This window comes from Trichoplax adhaerens, genomic scaffold (assembly GCF_000150275.1).
Source record: "Trichoplax adhaerens TRIADscaffold_23 genomic scaffold, whole genome shotgun sequence".
NCBI classification, from domain to species: domain Eukaryota; kingdom Metazoa; phylum Placozoa; class Uniplacotomia; order Trichoplacea; family Trichoplacidae; genus Trichoplax; species Trichoplax adhaerens.
The window spans coordinates 873,630-892,274 of record NW_002060964.1 but is presented as its reverse complement, the minus strand read 5'-3'; the positions used below and the strand labels follow the sequence as shown (position 1 = coordinate 892,274).

Genomic DNA, 18,645 nt, shown 5'->3' with positions numbered 1-18,645 from the left:
GATTAGCTTCAAAATACGACCGCACTACAGATATCCAAGTGGGAAATCAGATTCGAGAGTTCGTTGTTAGTTAATTAAACCTATTATGGGATATAGGTAGGCTATATTTAGCGACTGACTCGATCATCATAAAACATGATGATTGGAAACATGATCCAGTACGGATACTCTTTCTTTCTTCATGGCGGATATTGACCTTTTCATCTTCTTCTCTCTGCTGGAGTCCGTCGACACCCAATGTATAGAAGAAAATCAGGATAAACTAAAAACACCATGAGGTCGTTCCATTCAAAAGTAAATTATTGAAGTTATTGAAAAAAATTTTTAAAATTAGTCTTGCCCATTTTTATCCTCTAGACTGAAGTTTGGAGTATAGTAAATTCGATACTTTATTGTAGTCAGAGATAATAGTAATGATTTATCTTATGAAAGAATTGGACGATATATTCATTAATGACTCGTTTGATGGAGGATGAGTTGAATACGGCAATAGTTTATGTCGGATGCTTATAACAAATATTATCTAAAAGTTAACACCGAAGCATTGTTCAACCTTATTTTATTATCAAGTCCTAGATAAATAATTGTGAGTGTACATAAGTATTAATCAATGCCCAATGTTGCCGTAGTGAAAGGCATTAACTATTAATTACATCAGTATGGATTGTCATTAAAGTTTAAAGATTAGGTACATTGATAGATTCGCAGAGTCGATGAATTATAATGTTCCATCAAGACAGATTTTTGTGAGTGTTAATTGATCATAGAGGGATAGGGTATAATCTTGAAAGACAAACTAAGCTCTGTATTATCTAGGATAACAAAGAGAATTTTTCCCTTATGAACATCATTTCACTAAAGGCAATAATTTAGTATCGTAGTAATAAGCGTTTACTATTTTAGATCATGTTGAATATGAATAATGAATAGAAAGATGATGCAACTCGCTGGGTTACTGGGTTTTCTTTTCTTGATCAACCTAACAGAGGTATCCTGTCATTTCATAGTAACTTCCTAAGGGTTCATATGTAATATCCTCTTAATCATTTTCGCTCACTACATGCATACGTTAAAAGAAAGTATAATATAACCCAGTTAAGCATTTAAAACAAATGCAGAACGTTGGTAGGGCTCTCATTTAGCATTTTGGTTAGCATGAAAATACAGATGATGGCTGTATTGTTTAATATTCATCGTCTACTGTTTTCAGTCGTGCTCGATGTAGACGATAATAGAGATACAGCTATTTATTTTTAGCACACTGGGATATCATCGAGTAATTGACTATTTTCTATGATTAGACCAACAAGGATATACTATCTATCTATCAAATCTTTTACTAAAATAATAAGGAGAGCAATCATCATTTATTATTTCCTAAATGGTGCTGCAGAGATTTCATTTATTTTACTGTTATTTTCTTGCTCGATGGGATATTCTGACGTAACAATTATTATCTTCCTTTCAAAATATTTAATTTGGCCAATATTGTACATGAGTAGCAGGTGGCTTTCATCATTTTCCTGTAGATCTCTAACTCATTTTATTATACGATTTCTGATATTTATAACTGAATAAGACATTGCTGGATAATAAAGATATAATGTGCCTTTACTTAGCAGAACAAAGGTTCTATATATTTTAAAAAGTTTCAAGCACCAACAAGTATTACCAGACCAGCGGGTTGTGTTGATAATTATAATTTATGCTTATGATGAGTAGTACAACCTTTCCTTTCATCCTATATTGGACGATTATATATTGACATTATTCTTATGGGGCAAGGTTATTAATTTATCCCTTTTCCGTAGTTATTGATTATGTTACTAGTTGTATATCTTATACTGCTTGGAAACTTTAGTTATATATCAAGAATTGTTTAAAAATTTAAGTTATCGTTATCGAAATACCGCTGAGTATATATACCAATCACGAGATTCCAAATTTTAGAAAAATAAGGGCTTTAATGAATCTCATACAAAGATTAACTGCACACAGTTCTACTATAGCCGAATACTACTACTAATGACTTCTACAACGAACTAACTGAAATAATCTAAAGTTGCATGCTTTTATACTTTTCGTAGCATTCGCAGCTACAATCCGAATGGCAACCTTTTACCTTATATTACACATAGTTAAATTATTCTTAGTAAGACTATTCTACTGCGGACCATCATTAATCCAATATGGATACGACTACAGTACTTACGCAGACATTATTCACACCAGCCAAAGTACAATGAATTAACCATATCCTGAAATATGATTTACAGTTCTATTTTTACCTATAGTCTTATTAGTAACTCAACAATTTACTGTATATAGCCATCTGTACTCTAGCATAGAGTCTATACCACTACAGTCTATAGTTATAGCTACCAAATATCTCTTAGGATAAATATCTATCGTACATTATACTAAAGATGGCTAACAGTCTACAATCACAATACTAGTTACATTACACGCTGCTATTAGTCTATATAGAGTACTCTCATAAATAAAAAATAGGTCATCTACGATAGTAATAAGGTAATAAATGCATCGACAGAAGTACGTTAATATGGTGCCTTTTCGACAAAGATCAAGAAATCAAATGTATTAATATGAACACAATTTTCTCATAATGTGGTCATATGAATCTTATTCTCAACGCCACTAACATAATTAGAGTTCATTAATGTTCAATTTTATCGTTTCATGCTACGTTAAAAGCATAGCTCAATCATGATAGCGTAATTGATCAATCGATCTAAAGTAAGAAAGAAATAGCCGTATTGCATCTTGTAACATTAACACTTTTAATTTTATTGTTGCAGTGATTGAGGTGCAAGAGAAAATGGCTTATTCAATGATGCGTATAAATAATGAATACTAGTGCAAACTCCCGTCGCTTTGCTGAGGGTTTACGATAATGTGCTCATTTAACAGATAGTATTACCATTTGTCGTACTCAGTAGACCTGTCAGAGGTTCAGTAACTTTATACCGTGTACTGTGTAATGCTTGGGTCTAGCAAGTTTGAAAATATACTAGTGCAAACTCCCGTCGCTTTGCTGACGGTTTACGATAATGTGCTCATTTAACAGATAGTATTACCATTTGTCGTAGACCTGTCAGAGGTTCAGTAACTTTATACCGTGTACTGTGTAGTAGCTAGATCGTTACTGAGTAAAGTTATTAAATTTACTGTTTTATTTGAAACTCTAGTACATCCATGGGGTATCTAGCACTTCTACAATACTTGATATGAATATATACCAAAGCTAGGATAAAACTGTTACACAGTACTACACATATTTAAGTGATTACTTTAGCCCGATTCCAAATTCATCGGAATGAGGATAAAAGCACTAGTTGTTATCGCTGTAGTATACAATTTCAGATTTAGAAGTATTAAATCAACAGAAATAGTGCAAACCACAGCAGTGTTAGATAAATGCTTTGAATGCCTTGATTTCGTATTGTACCATTTGGTGTAGTTGCTGACGGAGATATAACGACGAGATCTATAAGATTGAAAATTTTGAAGAAAAACTTTTATCAATAAAATAGAAATAATTCTACAAACAAGCGGATTAAATTTAACATATAGTTGAATCTGTGATGCTACTGTAGCTAAATCCAATTCAATGGAACCAATGCATGCTTTCAGCTCGTGAGTACAACATACCAAATCAATGATATTTTGAAATCCGATTACGTAGATTCATTCATTAGTCGATTTAAATAAATCGCAGGCAAAGAGCGATGAAGCGTAAATAAAATACAAATATGTTATAAGGCAATAATATCACATTTTAGGGTATACGATAATTAGAACAATGACGTGTGAATTAGTGTATAAATATAACTGAGAACTACTTAAAAGAAAATAGCTTCAAGATACAAGGACAAGCTGGTTCTTCTCCAAATTTTACCTGTAGCTGTTGCAACGGTAGAATTTCCATGACTATCTATACTGCCTCCATTGCCAGGATTACTGCAGTTAGGAGGAGCATATCCAGAATCGCAGTGGCAATGTCCTTTATTATTGCATATCTACATACAGCAGCAGCGAAATGAAGCAGATGTGATATCCGAGTAATGATAGTGCGGATGATACAGTATAATATGTTGAGTGGCACCAGGGACCATTCAAGAAATTTTTCAGCACTATCCTTATCCCCTATACAAAAGAGGGATATGGCGGGGTGAAGTATTTCTTGTGTAGTCCTGCCAATACTTGCTATGCTGATAAAAGTATGAATTAGAATCGTTAAATAATTCTTACCCCATGATTGGAACAGTCAGCTGGATCACATTGTGTAATGTTTAATACTGCCGTGATGCTTCGGCATTGCTGCTTGAAGCAAATTTTTTGATTACCGCATTTAGTGCCATCTAAAACTGATCCAGGGTCTTGAGTGCTATCGCCTATATCGGCAGTGAAGCTTTTACAATATGATGTTACTGCTCCCTAATTTCAAAGTTGGAAGCGTACATTAGGCTATATATGGAATTTAGTTTGGCGAATTGATTTTCGTACATAGTAAATTTATTGGGCGAATACTATGGATGACTTTATAAATTACTGTACCTGCGTAAATGATATTATAGTTATGTTGCCAATTATTGCAATAAGTGGGTAATTAGTTGAAGAATCGCATTGCAGCTTTCCGCATTTAATATCAGCTGGGGCACATGGAATATACTGACCACTGGCAATTCTTTGGCAGTAACCTTCAGGCTTTCCTCGAGTATTGAGTATATTCCAGCATAAATTATCCGCTTCTCTTCCAGTTGATCCCCAAAACAGACGACATTGAGCGTTGGCTGTAAAGCAAGCCCCCTTATAGCAGTATCCAGTGTTATTTCCACAGTTAGTTGATGATTGCTTATATATATTAGTTGGGCATTCAGCAGAATTTCCGCTACAGTATTCCGGTAGATCGCAATCATTGCTTACAGCACGACAAAGTGTCGATCTCTGTTTAAATGTACAGTTAGAACAGCAAGGACCAGTTGCACATTGAGCAGATGCATGCAATTTACATGTTGAGGCATTACAGCAATTGCTTGTACATTCTGCTGGTGAGCCACAATCGCATTCTTCTCCGGTTTCTCGTATACCGTTACCGCATATTGGATTAGTAAATAATTTAGTTGGAATATTCCATAGACATGATCCTAATCCTTGAGAAAGGCCACTCTTCATTTCCGCGACGCTGCAGTTTGAAAAAGTTTGCGCATAAGGCTGGCTGACCATAGCAGCCATGATACAACTGGTAGCATTGGCTGGTTGGAATGTGCACGAGCAGTGGCGGCTGTTGTCATGATCCATGCCAAAGTTGTGGCCCAATTCATGCGCTGAGACGATAGTGTCAGCGGGAATATTGAGAGTATTCTCAATAACACCTACGGAATTACCATAGCACATGCTAGACAGATAGGCAATACCTGAGAATGGTAATGATAATCAATATTTAAGCCTATATTGAGAATGGTCATGATAATTAATCAACATTTAAGCTTATATTGGCTTGTCAGGACTTGCTACTTACGGTATACGATGGAGTAACCTGTCATACAGTCATTTTTCTTACCTGCTTCATTTTTAAGGAAGATACCAGTGAATAATTGTGCACTGTCGTAGGGATTTGTTAATCGTAAGGTTTTAATAGCATAATCTGAAAATTGACTTAGGGTAGCAGTTCCACTATCAGTCACGTTAATTTGGTCTTGCTGTGACCAGGTAACAATGCCAACGAGTAGAACGCGAACGTTAATAGCCTTATAGCGTAAATCCACCGTGTTAATTACCTAGAATTAAATTCGTAGTAAGGTAATCATGAAACCAAATGAACAGTCGATGATGGTTATAAAAGCAATACAGTGATAAAGTAGATACGAAGCAAAAACAAAAGCGTCAGCTATGTGTGTCTAAATGATTTTGCAGCGATTAACTAGTTGTATGAATGAATATTGCTATAGCGAAGGGTAAAAATCAAGCTACCACCACGTAAGAGTTTCTCATTTTTGCCTAGTGGATATCTACGCTGGACATTGTCTAGCTTATTCAAAATTACTATTAGCGTGTGATATATTACTACCAACGGTAAGAATGAAGTGGCTGTCATATACTTGTATTTACTTAGGTATTGAGTAATTATGCTTAATTTACAGATGAGAGTACGGATGGTTCAAATATTTATTCTGCCCTGAAAATTAAAATAATTGCAATTCGGTTAGCTTTGAATACTTACTTGGATAGTGTAGCTCTCTACAGCGGTGATATTATTAAATAATCCGTATGATCGTTTATCATTGACTACAACCATTTCTACATACAAGGTTTGACTTAAAACATTCCGCCGTTGACGAGCGTGATTGTTCTCTTGTTGAATCGGCAGTTTATTGTACTTACTGGTGTGGATCTTGTCAATCAATTTCAAAGGTTTACCTGGATTGTTGAGCTTGCTGTAGAGATCACTTAAAGGATAGATGCTATGAATTTTATCGTTGAGTTGTTTGATGCCGTAATCTCGATTTTTGTATTGAAAGACGCCTGAAATACCTTGGCAAGCACTGATGGCCGCGTTGTCTATTTGTGACTATTTCCAATGGAAAAAGCAATAGAATGATTAAATTATTCAAGGAATAGCATACTCATAGTATAAAAAAATTAATTTACTGTAATCCACTAATAAGGCACATTTGAGGTTACTACGCTTACTTCAATGTAGCATTAGAACACTATATAACATTACATTATATCGAGAGAGTCATGCATGCCAGCATATAACGTCTCTAAACTTTTGTATTATTGGTAGTGCTGCTACGGAGTTGGAAGTGCTTGAAAGCGAATTCGTTGCTACTTTACTATTGCTTATACTAAGTTAATAAAGCGACTGTAAACTGCGAGCAGTCATCTTTCTTATGCGGATGTACACCCTGCGAGAATATTGTGTTAAAATCTGTCATTGATCAATCGACAACAATTTAATTATAGGTAACTAAGGGCATTATCCTTGTCAATACGTATGTGAAATATTTTAATTTTGATAGGATGATTTCATCGTACAGTACAAATCCTTTCCAGTACCGATTCCTTCCATAGGGTACGGGCCACCCGAATCTTGGCTCTTGGAGGATATCATTTGTCAAAAAGGGGGTCGAAATTGTTTTTGGTGAAAGCGACATTTGATGTGTTGTCGTGATCAACTCAGTATTGTAAAGGAAGATAAAAATATTCAGATTTTCTTCATTATTTGTTGTAACGGAAAATTTTCGATTTGTTCAATAGGATATTAGGTAGCAAGTTTTATTGCTAGAAAGGTGTGATTGAATAGGGTGTAAAGAGCAGCATAAGCAAATGATATCGCCTCTTACATTAAATTTAAGATGTCAGCTAAGAATTAGCCTTAGTATTCTAGAGTACATACATAGCAGTTCAGAGTACTGTTACCCAACGCAAATTCTCACTTTTAATAATGATTGTTGGCGTATACAATATTTGCGATCGCTTTTTAACCAACACCTAATAACTGATTGGTTTCAAGTTTCCGTTTGGAAAAGTTCTATTGCAAACTTGATAGTCGAAATCATTCGCACTTGCCTATCTGTTCTAACGTAGTTTCAATTTCGCGTTGCTTCTTCCCGTATTTGTATTATAGTATCTAATCTAATTGTATTTACCAATTGTAAACTATTATTCTAATCAACCATTAGAAGTTAATATTAGTCTATTTCTTTCCGCTGACGACGGTCTATTTTGTAAATTCTAGTATTTGCAAATGTCATAAATCAATAGTCAAGGTATAAAAATAACTGTGAAATTGTTTACAGTGCAGTAGAAAGGAGTTAATAACACGGATGATAACCTGTCATGGATGATAATATAAAATATACTGAAAGCGAGCTAGAAAAAGAAGAACTGGTGCAGTATTTACATAGTACGAGTAGACTGTGGTGAAAATTAGCTTTGATGTAGTGTATGTGTGAAACATTGCGAGCATGGAGTCATGGTAAAAAGTAAAAATGAATGATCGAACTGCCGGCTGTGATGAGAAAATATGCTAATGGCCGTGCTATAGTAATTTCAAGTTCGGAAATACAAATGGGCATTTTTCAATGTCGAAAACTTGACGAGTTACAGACTGTTTACTTGTTTAAATACATATATGTTTAAGGATAAAGTTCGAAATATGGTAATTGATCGAGATTATTGGATTGGCTACACACTATACTGTATACTGGAAGAGCGAATCGATTTCTCCTTCAGATCTCGTTTTTATGAGCATAATTACTTTATTGCAGTAATGATTAAATAAATTGAATGCCTGAAGTTGATTCATTAAGGCTACTACCTGGTGGCTAGTAGAAGCTCTAATCCTGCCATGGTAATGGCAAAAGGGTTGAAATAAACCTTGATGGCGAACTGTTTCATCGTTCCCTTGATAAGTATGATGGAAGTTTTCAGGGATTAATCGATCATTCCGTCTTAAATCGATGATTAACTCTTGCCCATAGAAATCAATCGACAGTGTTACTGTAGGAGATGTTAATGGCCAGTGAGTTTCCACTCCATCGACTTGAAGACGAGGAATAAATGAATGATGTTTGTCTTTGCTATGTGACAAAGAAGGAAATGATTGTTGTTGTAGCAGATCAGCATAACTCGGTATCGTTGCCAAATGCATGACCCACCATAGAGTCAAGGCAATAGCACGAAAAACCTTCATGGTGTAAACTATATCGTCTATTAGCCACCACAAAGACTACAGCAACTTTAAGATCGATCGATTCTTTTCAAGATGGGGGAAATGAAGAGTTTGTTTTTTGATTTCTTTCCAATTCTCTCTTTTAAGAATCAAACAGAAAGTCAAGGAAAAGTACTGAGAATGGATGATGGCGACGGGATAGGATCAGCTCGCATACATAGAGGTAAAATGGATCATCATAACAGGTAAAAATAGCTCAACTTGATGGATTATTCCAATGAATACACGATTCAAAAATGCAGTCAAGAAATGAATCAAAACAAGGCTGGAAAATAATATTATTATTATTTATTGAATCTGAAGAACCAAGCAAAAAGGACACAAGAGAGGGAAAATTTCAGTCCACCTTGGCCATTTCGTTTTAGTATAGGATGGTAGAAATGATGGAGGTCAAGATAGGCAATGATGAAGCGTCCAAGGTTGACCGAGAGATAGACTGAATGGATTATTGGCGATTCAATCGAACCGCTTGTGACAACGCTGTAGAAAGTGAATCCGCCGACTCACTATTTTCAATCGTTGAATTGACTGTCACAATAGTTTCGCCAACTATCGAACAGGAAAAATCCTTTTGTGACGTCCTTCACAGGCTATTGTTATTCAATGTCAATCAGGCGGCGATATCCCATTTAGATGACTCTACAGTATCTGAGTAATCGGGGTTATTATGGCTGGGCCTACTCTACACTGTAGAGTCTACAAGGGTGGACGGGCTAATTTCTATGATTTTTGTGAAGGTAAATGTAAACAAAATTTTTGATATCTTCAATAAATTTTATATGAAACGAAAGAGAATGAGTTAAATTACAAGAATCCGTTGTCAGAATCACTATACGAAACGTGGTTTCTTCGTAAATTATGTTTAAAGCCAAACCGTTATTTCGAAAACTACGTAAATTTTGATGACAGATTCGTGTAAATTAACTCTTTTTCTATAGACTGATATAAAATTTGTCCAAAAAAAAAAAATTTAATCTATCTGTTTGCACCAAAATCATAGAAATTAGCCCGTCCACATACAGTACAGTATAGTACAGTACAATACGTTCATTGTACTGTATAATCTAACGATGAACAATGACGACTTGATTCATTACTAGATATTTTCATCAAACGATCGCTGGCTAGTGTAGAACTGTACATCCATATACGCGTATAGCGTATTGGGCGAACATCGGGTTTTGGCCGTAACATAGATGTCATGGGCGTGGTGAGCCTTATACTGTACACTGTACAGTACAGTACAGTACTATACTGTACTGGTTAAAAAGTATTCACTCGATCTTCAGACATAGTGTAGCCTTTATTTACGTCTTTCAATTTTGAAGGCATTTACTTTGAATTTGGCTCAAGTTTCACCAATACAGATCATGACAACCCTAAGCAATTGGCACTTGATGTTTTTTTTCAATTTTTACTGCATTATTGAGTTATTTTCTTTCTTTGAAAATTGCAATACAAACCATCAGTTACTGGTAAGCGTAGCAATAATAATATACACTTATACAGTACTGTACAGCTAAACCAACAGACGTCTATGGTCGCTTTCAACCAATCACCATGAAATACTGGTCTAAAAATACTGTACGTCATGGGATCTTTGTTGCCAACCAACCGTTGTTATAGTTACGGTCGTCATCCTGTACCAAGCAGGCAAAGACTACCAAAGAGAAGTTCGTAGCCGCACAGAGAGCATATATGCCGCAGAATACGGAATTCACGCCGCACTAGAGAAGTTTGTCGCACTAAGTGTAAATGCATCGTAGAAGAGAAACCTTCAGAGAATACTGTATTGCGTTGTGCTACTGGATAATATATATTTGCTGCACGAGAAAAGTGACCCACCACACTCTCACATGATCAAGGATTAATGACTGCTGTCTATTATTGCTGCAACTGTAAATTAATCTTGATTTTAGGGAACATTCATAGTCAAGCAATTGGAACTATTTTAGTAGTCCTTGACCTTGGCACTGTGTAGTGCAAAAAGACAACTACCTACAACAATTTACTGGACGCTGTTTGTAATGAGACGACAACTGCACAGTACAGGAGTTACGTGAGATTGCCTCGGCAGGCGGAATCAGCGTACCTCAGTAACTTGTGTACGATTGGCTCAAAAGGGAGGCAGGACAATCATACCTACAGTCGCGAAAGAGTCTCCCACTTGCAGCACCCATATCAGTAATGAAGGGAAACTAGAGACTACATTAAGTTACAATAGGTTTGCAGACGAATTGATCAGGGAGAATGATTAGGCAAACATGCTACGAAGAAGGGTATAAAAGGCTGTCATCATTAGAAGACAATGCAGTCGATAAACTGTGCCTGAAAGCTAGCCAAGTGTAGTTTGCGTAGTCTAGAGCTTTATTACCGCAATATTCAGCAAGATTTGAAGAATAAACTACTTTTAACCGCTACATTGTAAAACTAATTATATATTATTGGGTGACTAATTTAGAGTACGGCTAAGGGTAGTGCTTTATTTATTACATGAAGTAAAACGATTACTGCAGAAGGCGAAAAGGGATAAATTTCGAACTAAATGATGATAGTGTGATAATAATGATCCCTGATTGGTAAAGTAATTGCAATAAATTGTCTAAAAATTAAAAATAAACATGTGCAATCTTTTTGACACTTACATCATGTATTTTAGAGAAACTAAATATAACTAATGTTAGAGAAACCATTTAAGAATGCCAAAATGCAATCTTTACAAGTAACACGATGAATAGAATGTTATAGCTGCTTCTCATAGCACGAGAAATTTCATGATCTTTTGTTACTGTCAATATTGTACTATTTCCGTTCACTGAAGAGGTTGGCGTTGTACTAGATGTTGGTGCTAGCATGGCAGCGTAAAAGATAGATAGAAATAAGAATTAGAAACGGTTAGTGGAAGTAAAGATTTGATTTGGATAAGGTTCATAAGCAATACTGTAAATTCAATTCAAGTATTACAATTAAAGATATGATCTACTCTGGGCCATACGAATGTTTACTGTAATTTATAAACTTGTCTCTAGTTGCGCAGAGGAATTAAGAAATTGTAATTTGATCACTTTTACGTGTAACATTGTTATTCTTGAATTGGAAGAGCTTCTATTCTAGTATAGAGCAGACATCAATTCAGATTATAAGGTATCATAAGAACTTTGTCTACTGAAAATCAACACTAGTAAGACTTAAAACAAGACAAGAATAAGTAACCGATTGATCATGATACTACGTTAAGGATAGATTAGGAGACGTTCATAAGGCTACCCTGGCTAGCATTATGAGAAGGATTTCGATTGTTACTACTAAAACTATCAATGAAACCAAGTAAGCTATAAGAAATTAAAAAAAATAAAGATATCCATCGATCTCTACCAGCTAAGTGCTACTACCGTAAGTACAATATAACTTGATATTGTTTAAGAACGATCTTACCTGAGGTTGCGGTCGGTAAGGTATTATGGTCATGGCTATCAATACTGCCCCCGTTGCCAGGTTGATTACATGATGGTGGAGCGTAACCATTGTCACAGTGACAGTTTCCGTTACTATTGCAAATCTATAACGAAGAATTCATACAATATCTTAACTAATTTCATTTCTGTCGTGAAGAAAATGGCTAAGTAGCCGCTCGTATCAGCACATTGATAATGTTAGCTGTCGCGAATAATCATTAAAATATGTGTATCTTTGCACTAATACACTAGGTCCGAACCGTAGCGTAATGTTCATGTCTGATAATTATAAAATAATAGATAAGTTATAAGTTTTAATAGTCATAGATTACAAATTATCGACATGTTACGCAGTCAAAATGCTTGTCTATATCGTATCTAGCAAGATAGTAAACTTAAATATTTGTATAGTACGACGCTGCTATAATATAAAACGATCCGTTACTATTCCAGCTAGAATCTTATAAAAGGAGAGTCTAAAGAACTCTTCGGCATTGCTTCACTTGATCATTCAATTACCCTCCTAATGCATGTACAGTTCAACCTTCAATAAAATCAATTAACTAGTAGCAAAGCGCGAGCTGCATTATATGAAAACTATCACTGGCCAACCTCAAGACTTACCACATCAGCCGTCAGTTAATTAATAAAAGTGCTAACGCAAAGTAGTAGACTCACTGTGAAGTGAATGTTTATTTTTAATTTTAAAACATTATCTGTTTATAATATGATTAATTCAAATTGTTTTACTTACCCCATGATTGGAGCAATCAATAGGGTTGCACTGCTTAATGTTGATAACGGAATTAATATTGCGACATTCATTATCGAAACAAATTTTTTTGTCTCCACATTTGGTTCCTTCCAGAACAATCCCTGGGTCTGGGATGTCTGATCCCAAGTTCCCAGAAATGCTCTTGCATATAGTTAACTTTCCAGGCTGCATAATAATTAGTCAATCCAAATAGAAATTTAGTATTAGCAGAGATAACGTTAGCATTAAAGTTAAACTAATTCAATCATGCGCAAGTTTACGGCACCTAGCTTAAGATAGTCGTATAAGAGGTAATACTGGCCGAGTAACATTAAGAAGACGATCTTACCCTAGAAACAAAAGCAGCTATTGAAAGATTCCAGCTATTACCAATCACGGGCCTAATGGCTTGCGAATCACAATGGAGTTTACCACATTGAACATTGCTAGCGGTGCAAGCGATAAACTGTCCAGCATCGGTTTTCTTACAAAAGCCACTTTCATTTCCCATTTTATTGAGGTTATCCCAACAGATCTGAGGAGCTGTCTTTCCAGTGGGGCCCCATAAGGTTTGGCATTGTGCGTTAGTAGTGAGGCAAGCTCCATTGTAGCAATAACCGGCACCATTACCACATGTTAGCGATGATTGCTTGACGACATTTGCAGGACAATCTGCTGATGTTCCACTACAGTATTCTGGTAAATCACAATCATTTGTAGCTTTGCGACATAACGTTGATCTAGCCTTGAATTTACAATTTGCACAGCACGATCCGGAGGCGCATTCAGCAAACGATTGCAGTTTACATGTTGCTGCATTGCAGCAACGATCCTTACATTCTCTTACGCTTCCGCAGTCACATTCCTCGCCCGATTCCTTAAAACCATTTCCACAAACTGGATTTGTGTATAGTTTTGTAGGAACATTAAAGAGACATGATCCGAGTCCTTCATATAAACTTTTAAATAAGTCTGCGACGCTACAGCTAGAGAATGCTTGCGGGTAAGGTGAATGCAATGCTGCTTCCATAATACATGATGTAACTCCTACTGGCATATTAGGGCAAGAACATATTCTGCCCGTATCATGATTCATGCCAAAATTATGGCCCATTTCGTGTGCCATGATTGTAGCTACACCTTCCACATTTAGTGTATTTTCGACCATTCCTACTGAATTAGGTAAACACATAGTTGAAAGATAGCCGATACCTGGAATATAATAGATAGAAGATATTCATTAATAAAGTAATTTCTTGAATAAATACAGAGATCCGTAATAAGCTTGTTATCGTTAAAAGATAAATTTTGCTACGATTAAGATTATTCCAGCTGCAGTTATTACTAGTGTCATTGAAAAGGCTTACCAATTTTATTAGTGAGACTAACACCTGTAAGTAGTTGTGCGTTATCATATGGATTGGATTTCTTCAAAACAACATTTGAGTAATTGGCGAACCTGCTTAAAGTAGCAGAGGCATTTGATGTAACCAGTATTTTATCAGTTTCACTCCATGTAACTAAACTCATCAGGGCAACGCGTACGTTGATTGACTTATATCTTAAATCGACGATATTAGCTACCTAGATTTATGCAAAATATACGAGTAGTTGTTACAGTTCTACAGTATATTTTTAATGAAGCCAACAGATATTCAGAATGATCATAGTTGCTATTACTATAGACACTCTATATTTTATGATAGGATAAAATAGTGGATGTATCATTACTCTTTCCAAGTATGAAAATAAATGTGTTCAATTCTACGAAAGCTGATATGTGACTTGTAGTAACTGCTATTGATCAAGTTACTATAGCCGTCAAAATCATACAAACACGTTCATAGGTCAAGGGCTCACAAAAATAGCCATAGCTATCGAATCTTAAAGGCTCAATGTATTAGCACACCTACGGTGGTCCATACGTGCAGGAAAGTAGGTAAAAAAGTTCGGTAGAGCATAATTTGATACTGTCATACAAAAAGGTACATCCTATAACCCTAACCGTAATTGCGATTGTATGTATTATTGTACTTGTGATGAAAGACCAACACAATATTTTACAGCGCAGTCGAGCACGTTGTCAGCAATCATAGTTAACTGTAATTGAAATAAAGTATAAACCAAACTCAAGTAAGACGTAAATTGTTGCGAGACTAAAGACCCCAGCAACTCTCGTCATACTCGCGAGTCTTTTACTTGTACAATTTTTTACTTACGTACTGGCATAATACTGTACAGAAGTATGTGCTAAAAGTACTTAAACGCACATACATGCACGGACTAATTCTCATTATATGTAGAAATTGTTTCGACATAACTAACGAAAATCTCATTTCGTGAGCTATCAAATATTGATTTTCTACACTAACCTGAATGGAACGAGTCTCCACAACGGTTAAATTACCTTTCAAGAAATCGAATGATCGCTTATCATTAACTAATACTAATTCTACATACTTAGTTTCAGTGAAAACATCGCGTCGACGACGTAAATGTAATGCTTTCCTATCTTCAAGCCATTTCTCAGTTTCCGGATTTAATTTTGCAATCTTACTAGCACAGCGGAATTCCTTAAGATGACTACTACTTTGATCTTTTTGATCTTTGATACGATAGGTAGCGTGTAATTGGTCATCTAGAGGTATTATGGCGTAATCATGACCATGATAGTGAAATATTCCTTTAATACCGCGACAAGCGGTGACAGCAACGTGATCCAGTGAATCCTAATTAAAAGATAATGTCGAAAGATAGTAAACAGATGAGTCCATTAGTCTATTGAATGTATAAGATTAATTATCACACGAATACACATTATATCCTAATTAAATGGAGTAGCACCATGATCTAGTTATCATGACAATAACTTGTCAGCACTAAGAGGTGTGATCGCTGACGTTGAATTTCCACTCTTAGTCGCTAACGTTAGCACGAGGGACTTTGATACACTCCTCCTAGTAAGCTTACTAAAAGTCTCTTTTATTTAGGATTTACTGCATTTAAATAGTATAGCCGTAATAACGTATCTTATGCTAACACATTAGGTGCAGTACAACAGGTTACTGTATTCTTACATACATAACAGCTGACAGTAAAATGATTTCCGCGCCTACAACAGCGTCTTTAGTAAAGGCTTCTTTCGATACACTCTCCGACTTAAGAGCCCCGTAAAAATAATAAATATTGAGGAATTTCCTCTACTGTCAATGATTTTGACAGTATCGACAGCACTGTCATATTGTCAAAAACATTGACAGTTGAGGAAATTCCCGATAAATATTATTGATACTCTTACAGCAAATGGCAATACAGCACGCATTCTATCTGCTGTATTGTGCAACCTCATGAAATTGATCTATCATGTACGGTATTATTTTACTACAGGTAACCTATTCACATTATGAGTGCATCAAGACAAGACGTGTCGGCTAATTTTGAACGATTTGGTTTAAGGAAAGTGGATTGAGATATTTTCTCTCCTTTTAAGAAATTTTCGATTCATGCTTTTAGTATTTTCTTTGAGCGATACAATAATTATATCGGCGAATCGTAATATGAATGTGAAGTATCATAAAAGTTTAATATTTTATATGTTCTGTAGCTGCGAATCTTATATAAAATGATCACTTTAATGGTAATCCATGAACTGGATATTTAGTTGAGTTACAGACATTAGTAATTATATGGCGTGCTGATTTTATAGTCATAGTCAAGGTCATTGGCCTTACCTTAGCTTTTGCGGTTTGGCGAATTTGTCCATGATAGTAGCAAAATGGTTGTGTTAAGCCTCGTTGGCGACGCATTTGGCCTGTAACTTGATAGGTATGGTGAAAATGGTGGTCGACTAATCCATCATTACGTTGTAAATCTAGCGTTAGTTTTTCACCATTTAGATTTATATCGACTGATGCATTTGGCGATACAATTGGCCACTGATATTTTCCTCCATTAATAGTTACTTCGGGTTTAAATAAGTGATAACTACGAAGTCCATGAGGTAGTTGCTGTTTTTGTTCCTTGGTTAAGTTAGCACCGGTTAGGATACTCAGTGATATCAGGGACAAAATAAAAGTTAGCCAGAGAGAATAGCACTTGCTCTTTATTTTACTACTTCCCAGCGTGATCATCGCTAATTCTAGTATATTAATATAGAAATATTTATTGTTTCAGGCTGTCTATACATATGCCGCTAAATGATCAACTCATGCCGAATAATTTAATTCTACATAGAAACTGATTCTAGAATCTAAGTTTATTGGAAAAGTACGGAGGACATTCTATTTCTAGACTTCGTGTACTTCTCAACTGAAAACTCCGCCACTTGTATCGTTGCTAAGATTATGTCGAAGTAAATTTTGAACAAACACACACGAGAATCTGTATTCAAGTAGATTGATTGTAACCTTATCCATGCTTTAAAATTATAGGATATAATCTACCGAATAATTTTATCTTACCTACCGTGTATTGAATGTGCTTGTACCTAGTTTTCTGTTGCGATCGCGGTAATGCTACGTGTAACGGATGAATCTTACCAAAGCAAGTAATCGTTTAAGAAACCGATTGTAGCTTTTAATTATCTCAGAAAAATCATATGATCAAATAGTAATACAAGGTGTTGAAAGCACTACCGGAAAATAGTGCGATAAGTGTACAATCACAGGAATTGATGCTTAAGGCAATTATTACTTGTAGTATGAAATCACCCCTAGTATGAATCTGCGACCTTTCTTATTTGCTCAAGCGTCAAATAAAAGATTGAAAGATAACATAAAAGATAGGAGCAAACCACTCGAAAGTGCGCGTATCTATTATTTATTTGCCATTCTGAAAATCAAGTGATTGAACTATAGCGACGGAAGTACACCAAAACAAATCATTGGATGAAATAACCTTTAAAGCTGCTGATTTACATATTATGTATATTATATATATATATATGTTATTAGTTAAATATTATTGTTATAATTGAATAAAATGTCTAAGCAATGTTGTTGTTATGATATTTTGACTAACAGCTCAAGATCTGGATGATACGGATAAATTTTCGATGAGACTGTTGATATCACTGATTCCTGTAGAAGTGCAACGATTAGACTGCTTCCATAAAGATGTTATCCTTTCGATAAAATTCTGCAGTATGCGATGCTTAACTAAAATAGGATTCTGGAAAAGGATTCTATTTAACTTTACTCATAAATAGATTTTACGCAAGAGTTTTACTTTTCAAGCCAGCTTTATAATAGAGTACCATTAGTATTTAGTAGTCCCTGGTACCATATTTTGATCACGTTGATGGAATAATGACATGCAATATTGTAGTATTATGAATGTAAGCAACTCGAGATAAAACATTATATGCAACAAGAATCTTCTTATTGAGCATTTGTATAATTTTAAAGGATTCTTCTGATTAATCGTTAATTTTAAAATTGTCCTTGCTACAATACGAGTCTCGTTCAACTTGCTTGAGACATTCGAGAACTTGTTTGAATAATACACCTCCAAGCTTTCATCTATGTCAGTCAAGATGAAACATAGGTAAGCCTCTTTATTTTCGGTTCAAACTGCTATGATCGGCGTGTCTCAAGCCAAAATCTCTGTCAGTTTCAGAATGAATGCTATCGTACTGTAAAATGTAAACACATTTCGGTTAAAAAAATTTAATTAGC

At 35.3% G+C, this 18,645-nt stretch overlaps 2 protein-coding genes across 2 annotated transcripts; both read right to left on the bottom strand.

Annotated features, from left to right (window-relative positions):
* Positions 1–3,395: 3,395 nt before the first annotated feature.
* TRIADDRAFT_61393 (uncharacterized protein) lies at positions 3,396–8,722 on the bottom strand (the record flags this gene model as incomplete). Its single annotated transcript, XM_002117294.1, has 7 exons — positions 3,396–3,508; positions 3,920–4,040; positions 4,273–4,458; positions 4,579–5,438; positions 5,585–5,801; positions 6,245–6,592; positions 8,348–8,722. The coding sequence occupies 7 exons, from the start codon at positions 8,720–8,722 to the stop codon at positions 3,396–3,398; spliced, it is 2,220 nt and encodes a 739-aa protein (XP_002117330.1).
* Positions 8,723–11,420: 2,698 nt separating this feature from the next.
* On the bottom strand, positions 11,421–17,100 carry TRIADDRAFT_64349 (uncharacterized protein; the record flags this gene model as incomplete). Its single annotated transcript, XM_002117293.1, has 8 exons — positions 11,421–11,609; positions 12,197–12,320; positions 12,971–13,156; positions 13,320–14,182; positions 14,338–14,554; positions 15,005–15,070; positions 15,343–15,699; positions 16,702–17,100. The coding sequence occupies 8 exons, from the start codon at positions 17,098–17,100 to the stop codon at positions 11,455–11,457; spliced, it is 2,367 nt and encodes a 788-aa protein (XP_002117329.1). The 3' UTR covers positions 11,421–11,454.
* Between the last annotated feature and the right edge of the window lie 1,545 nt (positions 17,101–18,645).